Here is an 8,342-nt window from a genome sequence, read left to right on the forward strand (position 1 = left end):
TACAAAGTTATGAGCATCCTGATTTACTATCCTACTCAGCATGCTAGTGGAATCTGCCAGTACTATAAGTTGATACTTTGGAAAGGGAGTAAAACTCCAATTAATTAAACCTGGAAATGTACGATAATTTTGCCTCAAAAACTCACAAACAAGTGAGCATGATTCTGAGTGCACACATACATATCAGGATACAGACTATTGCTAGTGATCAATTCATTACAGTAATCCATTTCCCTTAATAAAATTTTAGTAAATAGTATAGTATAGTATAGCAAAATATGCCGTAAAAGAAACACCTATGGAACAACAGCACTTTGGGAAGTGTTAGAGAGAGAAAGAAGGACAGGTAGAGAGACAAGATAAGTCAAATGAGATAGAAATACAGGCAAAGCAAGAGTTAGTCTCAAAGAAAGGGAGGGAAGGAGAAGGAAGGAAGGAAGGGAGATAAAGGTGACGAAGAGTAAAAGTAGAGAGGGTGGGAATGAAGAGGGAAGGGATACAGAATAGGATAATGAAAGAAGAGGAGAGAGTGAGAAAAAGGAAGAAAGCAGAGAAGGGCCATAAAAAGAGAGAAGGGGTTAGATTCCCTGGAAAACTAAATGCTTTTCCACATTGACCTATAAAAACCATCTTAAAAGAAAGCTTCCAAAGGCAATGTGGAAAGCAGAGTAATGCTCAGAGTCTGCATCATGAGGCCTTGCATTGGGGAGCCCCTAAGCCTCCATGTTGCTGGCTCTGTCAGTCCTCAGTATCCAAACCTCATGCTTATATATCACCTGAATTTGTCTTGACAACCCTAAGGGCTGGACTGACGGGGTTGAAAAAAGTTGAAGAGAAGTGGGATAGATACTGTCAAAAAGAACAAGGCATCCTGCACCAGGATGTACTTGGCCACTCCTCTGACACTGCAGGGACAAAAGAGGTGAGGCCCTAACTTTGGCTAGTTTATTACCCCTCCCCCTCTTCAAAGATGAGGCCTATCCTTTACTGATGGGAACTACAAAGCTCTGGATCCATCCTGTAGGAACGTCATACAGACTTTTCCTGGGCCTTGGGGAAGGACGCATTGCCACCAGAAGAGATTTTTCTGCACACAGTATTGGTGTGCCTCTTACAGCGGCAGCCTGGTCGCCTGAGGCTATCATAGCCCTGCTGACACAGATAGAGGCATCCACGGGTAGGCAGGTAGCAGCACAGGCAGGGTAGAAAGAGTGAGATGAGGCTCATGGCTGCCCAGCGGACAAAGCAAGAGCTAGGCCCACAGGAACAGGGCTCATCAGCACAGTTGTCTTCATCATCAGTGGAGCAGTGGTAGAAGAGGCCCTTGACACAGCAGAGACAAGTGCCATAATCGAGGAGGCTCTCAGCAGAGCAAAGGCAACGCTGGTTGCAAAGCCAACAGGAGGGAAGAGGGTGAGCTGCTGTGCAGGGTACACACTTGCAGCGCCCACACTCCTCGCATATGAAGAGGTGCTCACTGGGATGCACTGCAGATTGCTCAGCTTCTCCCTTTAGAGCACCATCAGGCTTTGAGTGGGTCCCAGCTCCAGGCTGGGTTCGGATGATAGACTGGCCTGAAGGTGAGGGTGTAATGCTGGCCAAGAGCCTTTGATCAGAGGCAGTGGTGCTATGGGACATTGAGCTGGCAATGCTAGATTGGCTCAGATGCTGAGGCAAGGGCTGTAATTGATGGCACTGGCTGAGACTGCGGGGAAGACCAGTAGGCATGGTAGCCAGGGACCAATCAGATTTGTGGGTTTGCACAATAAGGGAAGGGCTGGAGAGTGCCTGTTTACAGGAGGCTGGAGGTCGCTCCACATAATCATTGCTAGCATGAGTAGAACGCAGCTGTTCAATAGGCAGAATTTGTTGGAGATCATCTGTCATTGTGGCATCCATTTTGCCTTGATTCTTGAGCTCTAAGTAGTTTGGGGTCAGGATGGCACTTATGGTGATAAAGAGGAGCCCTTGTAGTTACATGAACCTCAGGACACATCAGAAAATCCTAGGAGAGAAGGAATAGAAATAATAAATGAGAACACACAGGCACGATTACTTTGCAAGGAATCAAAAAAGCTCAGGACCTATCACCACCACTGCCTTCAATCACTTTGCAGTAGTCTTCATATTATACCTTTATTTTGTAATTTACCTCGCCTACTTCTTTACAAACAAGTCTGGTCATCCCATTCAGACTACAAAACACTTTGAGAGCAAAGATCAAAGTGATTGATTCCTTTTGCATTCCATCATATAGACTGGTTTAAGAGGGGTTAACTAGCTCATTTAGGTGTTTGCTAACACAAAGGAATCCAAGTCTTGAGCATGAGAATTCTAATAAAAATGGACCCTAATTTGAAAGGCAAAGACTAATTCCTGAAGCAGTGCTGCGGCAAAAGAGAAAGCCTTAAAAGTCGCCATGAAAATGTGTTTATATATATGTATATTTAAATATATATGTGTATAATCTCTAATCATTAATCAGGGAATTAGGTTTTTTGTAGAGTAATAGGAATTCATTTAGAGAAACAAGGTTTTCCAAGAGTATAAGGAAGCCATTACTAATCATCTTGCAGTTCTCCTCAACTTACAAGCCATTGTAACTTATTGAGATAGTGATTCTAAATGCCATGTTGGTTCTAGAATTAAATTTGTGTATATATGGGAGTAACACTGTGGATAGGGGAAACATAGAAGATGAGCCCTAAATTATTTCAAATATCACCTGTTAACTGTACCTATTATCACTCTGTATCAATTCTATATTGATGAAATTTACCAGACACAACAGCATGGACTGCTTTTTTCTATCCTCACCTTACACAATAAACTGGCTTTCTTAGGGAGAATACAAGTGCTTATACTACATTTAAGCTGAGTGTCTTGAAAGCATATGCTGGTGTCTCCATTTTACCACAATCAGGGAGAGTTGAGTGGTCATTCCCAGAGGGATTTGATCAACCCTAGTACTGATAATGGCGACTATGAGAAAATATTGCATGGTTCTACAAACAGTAGGTTGCTATATCATACAGCTGGAAGAGTAAACAGCCAAAAAGGTGTACACAAGGAAACACAAACACAGATCCAAGAGACATCCCGGAGGCATTAAGACCTAGGAAAAACTAGGATAGATAAAGCATATATTTGATATATTTGAAATTCATCAGATTTTAGGCCTGCTCAAAATAGTTTGATTAGTCACACTACTGTATGGGATGAATATCTTGAATGAGTAATAAAAATGAATAAGTGAGAGAAGATAGCGCTTGATTAAGTTTCTATAAGCAAGTATGACACTGAATTGGGTCCAAAGCTCAATAACAGGAAAAATAAGGATGCATTTCATAACGGACTCAGTGAATAATAATATAATCAGCCTCAGATGTCTCTTAAGGCTATGTTCTCATGCAAACCTGTTTAGCTAAATTTGTATCTGTTCACTTTTGAAAAGGAGACTTAACTTGTTAAAAATAACTTTTGTGGGTACATCACATCAAAGAATTATTCTGACCAATATTTTACTTTTTAGCTAGTTGTTTTGCTGTTATTTCACCCAACACAAAAGAAGGCAGATGAACACCATGGAGACTCTAAGACCCAAATATCTATGTATCCTTTGTTAAACACTTGCTTCCTTTGGGCCTCAGTTTCAACGTCTATATAATTATAAGGGTAGACCATGTGGTCTTAAAGGACCCTGCCCATTATGGTCTATAATTCTATAACTAAGCAATTTAATAAAAGAATTCTCATCATCCACATCATCTGCATCTTCAAGTTCTTGAGAGTAAGTTGGGCAATATGCCCTTGTTTATTCGGACATTCAAAAGAAAAATGTATGTCTCCTTCATTTAGTTGAATGCAAAGTCCCCTACAACATCCCTCTCTACCTTGCCTATATCTTTATAGATTCATAGCCTCAGCCCTGGGAATGAACAATTGGTTTCATCTGAACACCAAATAAACAAGGACACATTGTTCAGCTGGCTTGGAGGGTATGTGGATATAGGAGCTTTGAACTCAGAGAGTCTTTTGACAAATTTATAAGACATGGATTTATATACTATTGATCAGATAAAGAATGTGCAAGACCCTTCAATTCCTTTACACTATAAGAATAGTAACATATACAATTAGATAAATTTTAGATTCACTGATTTCCCAAAGGAAACTAGATTGAAAACATACTGGAAATTTCAGTAAGCAATGATTCAAAAGAAGGCATACAAGGTCTCCAAGTTACAGGAGATAATCATGTGGGATTCCAAAGAAAGGATTCCAGAAATGTCACTTATCTCAGGGACGTGCTGACATGCCCAGAAGGTCAAAAGCTAAGCTTGGAGGAATCTAGGTCATAATACAAATGACTCAGAATCAAGGGACTTAGTAGCCAATAATGAGAAACATGTTCAAAGGGAAGCCTGTCTTAGAAGTAGAAGGGTATATGGTGGTTAGGTTGAGAAGAGGTATTTAGATATTGATTAGATTGCTGCAAGATTGATGAGCAGAAATGCTTTGTTGGATGATTAAAAGAAATGTTGGGCATCAGCGTAGGTGGAAGATCTGCAATCTGAAATATGGTTGGCAGTAGGTAATATCAGGGTTCTGAGTAGGATAAAAAAGGATTGAATGACAAACTGTTTACCATTCTGGATGTGCTGAATCCTATCTGACTAACAAGATGAACTGAAACAGAAACTGTAGAGAAAGGTAGGGGGAAAAATTGGGAAATGAATAGGCTTATATAGACTAGATTAAAAACTAATACTGCATGCATGTTTATAATTCAGAAATCCACCCATTAAAGGGCCATTCATTGCAAGCAGCAACAATTAAGAAATGGATTGTTCTATTGGTCAATTCCATATTCCGTTAAATGAGGGAGAATATACATATTCTTAAACAGGAGCCAAGGTCATTACAAGTTCTTGGTTACATATTGGTGGGATCTAATGATGTCTGTCACTTTATGACTCTAGTAATGAATGATGCATTGTAAACCTACTCCCATTCAGTCCCTCTGGCCAGGTGCTCATAGCTTTCTCAGCATTTTTTCTGTAGCCCTGTAATTTGCTATACTCAACCTAAATAGAAATTTCTCTTCTTATGTCAATTTAGAGACTACAAAACTAAATTCATTCAAGAAATGTTGATGTTTGTTAATGAAAGAAAAATGTATTTTCTTCATGGAACCTAAAATCAGTCCCTGATTACTCTGCTGAGACTAAAGATGAAAACTTTCTTATCTAAAGCTATTCTGTGCTAACATTTTAAGACAGTTCTGATTTCTATGATTAATCTTTTCTGATACAATATGACTAACTGTTGATTTCCAAGAAAAAAAATGGGGAAGAGAAGGAGTGCCTGGTTCCTGTTTCCTCCCACTCCCATGGGTTCTGTACCTTACTGTGTAAGGGCTCAGGGGTGCATTGCTTTTTCCTGTGCTCTGCTGCTATATACCCTCATTCTTAGAATAACTGAAAGCAAACATGAGAATTTCTGCTATGGCTTTACATGCTTTCTTAGTTTGACTATTCCAAAGTCTGCTCTCTAAAAATCCCTCTGTGTGCACAAACATTTGCATCTCTATCAAAGAGCTCCCCCCTTACAAATACTGAGTTGTATATAGTTTACATTACTAACCTCTCCACCACTGCCTGGGCCTCTCTCCTACCGCATACATCTTACTGAAGCTGCCAGGTCCTCACCACATTTAACTCTTAACTTGTCACTTTGCTACCCTAGTCCTATTCATTACTTTGATAATTTCATTAAGATTCATAGCAGTTTATTTTAAACCAAGGGAGTCTTGCAGTTTTAAGACCTTATATTATTAAAGATATAGGCAGTTTAGTGATGAGTGATGCAGAAAAACATTGTGATACCAAACAAATTCATATACTTCTAATCCTGAGGAAAATTCTAAAAACTTAGTTGCTCATTTAAGAAGTAGGAACTTTCTTTAAACTCCAAATCCTTTTATAAGAGATAAGAAACTTAAGTTCTAGTCCTAACTCGAGTTCTACTTTGCGGTATAACTATCTGCACAAAACCTCTGTTCTGGGAATCGGTTTCTTCATCTGAAAAATGAGAGGGTTTGGAAGGAGAGTTTTAAAAACCTTTCCTTGTCCTGGTGCTCTAATTTTTTATGCTTGATTTACGGGTTGCATTTCATGAAATATTTGTCTCCTTTTCTTTAGGTCCTTTATTTACTCACTCTCAGCTCCTCAACTCTGAATAAATACCTCCAAATCCAAGTCACCCAAATTACTATCTGGGCTACGTTTCACAGCTAGAGAAACCTAAAAGCAGGACATGAAGAAACAAAATGTATGGAATGTTACAATGATGTTTAAGTATGTTTCTTTAGAGGTAGAAGAGAATAAGACTAATACTTAACTTGTGCCTTATTTGTAAGTATATATGCTGCAAACTTGTTGGGAACATGATTTAACACCTGGTATATCTAAATTCATGTGACAGCACATTAAAACCTCAAGTGAGGTTTTAATATACCCAGAAAAGCAACAATACTTTGCATTTTAAAGCAGGTTTTCTATCTAAGAGTTCAAAGGCTGTTTTCTGTTCATCCTACTTGTTTTGAAGCATGCAAAAGTGAGTGATAATTATAATTAGAAGATTGGAAGGGGGTGTGAAGTGAGCCATTGCTCTAGGTCCTATCAAATACCTATTGACTAACTAGACATGATCACAGGTTCTTACATTTGACAAAATTTCCATATGTCACACAGAGACATGTGCACACATACCCAGGCATGGATCCAGAGATTTCTAAATCATTGCTCTGACTCAATATAAGTAGGGGGTTATGCCGTGTCAGCTTGCGCCATTTCTACCCAGGGCAAGGTGATGTGATGAAATCTGAACGATGCACAGCCCAGACTTGTGAGCCAATAGCAGCCTAGCCCCACGCTGACAGGATGCCCGCTGGGCAGCCAGACTGGCCGCAGCACAGGCTCTCCCTACGTCTCAGCTTGGGTGGTTAGGCTGCGCTATGAGGGGCTCAGGCAAGCACCAAAATGCACTTAAAGGTCATTAGGCTAGAAATTAAATTGACATTTAGCTACAAAAGGCTTATTTTGAAGTTCCATTTTGATTTATAAATTTCCAGAACGGATAATTTTCTTAATTTAAATCTCATTTAAATGGTTTTTATTTTTACCCATGCGCTTACGCGCGCGCGCACACACACACACACACACACACACACACACAACACAGAATGGCTGGAATGAATGGCAATCTGTGCATTGCACAGAAAGAATTCTGGGGTCTTTAAAAGCTAATCTCTATGGCTTACCTTGCGGAAAGGGTTTATCCATGCTGAGCAAAGCAGAAGGACTAATGCTCCATTTGGCTCAAAAGACCTCTTCTTCTCCTGAGTCTTTAGATTTCTCCACCTCTCTTCGGAAAGTCTGAATGAAAACTCCTTCACTGTCAGTGGAGCCAGAAACAGAGATAGTTCTGTCTCGTTCTTTCTGACACAGCAGAGAAAACGGAAAGAAAAAAAAGGGGGGGGGGGAGGGGGAGTCAGACCTTTAGTGGCAGATATTTTGTATAGCTTTTACATGCAGATCTACAGCTTGATGTACTTATTCCCCAAAGAAAGCTTAGCAGGGTAAGTTGTTCACCACCTCCTCCTCATTCTCCTCCTCTTCTCTCTTTTCCTCCTCCTTTCTCTCCTCCCCCTCCTCCTCCGCCTCTTTCTCCTCCCCCTTTCCCTCCTCCTCCTCCTCTTTCTATCCCCCTCCAGCTTTTTTAATTCCCCTCCTCTTCTCCTCCCCCTTCCTTCCTCCCCTTCCTCCTTCTATACCACCTCCCCCTCCTTCTCTCTTGCCTCTGCTTCCACCTCCGCCTCTGTCTCCTCCAATCTGACAGATGAACCGAAGCAGCAGAAACTGCAGTTGTAGACACAGGGTATCTCAGAGCAATAGATACCGCTAGTGTGTGATTATTTATATAGCTCTCGTCTCAGGGTGTGTTGGTATATAATCTTCAAAGTGGGGGAGGGGCAGAGAGGAGGGAGGCTGCAGGGTGTTCAGTTCAGCTGGCTGGCTGTTTTGTGAATGTAGACGGTTTCTGGAGGTCTTGTGAATGGGTTACAGGGGAGGATGGGAAGGGAGGGATTTATTGCTCCTTGTTATAATTTCTTTCTCTCCCTCTCTCTGTGTCGTTTGCTTTCCCGGAGCTGTAGCTCTTAATGCTTGGCTAAGTGGCGTCATCCAGTTGAAATTGAATCGACCCATTAGAACTCCCCATAGAAATCTCTGTATCCGGTCCCTGGGTAATGACTGAAACAGAATTTAAGGGGTATGGGG

General features: G+C 40.7%; 1 protein-coding gene across 1 annotated transcript; it reads right to left on the bottom strand.

The window, feature by feature from the left end:
• Positions 1-639: 639 nt before the first annotated feature.
• On the bottom strand, positions 640-7,686 carry SPRY3 (sprouty RTK signaling antagonist 3). The gene is made up of 2 exons (XM_077145584.1): positions 7,325-7,686; positions 640-2,005 (listed from the first exon to the last, which is right to left on the bottom strand). Exon 2 carries the CDS (start codon positions 1,897-1,899, stop codon positions 1,030-1,032), a length of 870 nt encoding a protein of 289 aa, XP_077001699.1. The 5' UTR covers positions 1,900-2,005; positions 7,325-7,686; the 3' UTR covers positions 640-1,029.
• Positions 7,687-8,342: the final 656 nt, after the last annotated feature.

This window comes from Tamandua tetradactyla, chromosome X, assembly GCF_023851605.1.
Source record: "Tamandua tetradactyla isolate mTamTet1 chromosome X, mTamTet1.pri, whole genome shotgun sequence".
NCBI lineage: Eukaryota > Metazoa > Chordata > Mammalia > Pilosa > Myrmecophagidae > Tamandua > Tamandua tetradactyla.

Excerpts from the sequence above, each read along its gene's own strand:
- SPRY3 (XM_077145584.1), bottom strand. The coding sequence starts at position 1,899 with ATGGATGCCACAATGACAGATGATCTCCAACAAATTCTGCCTATTGAA.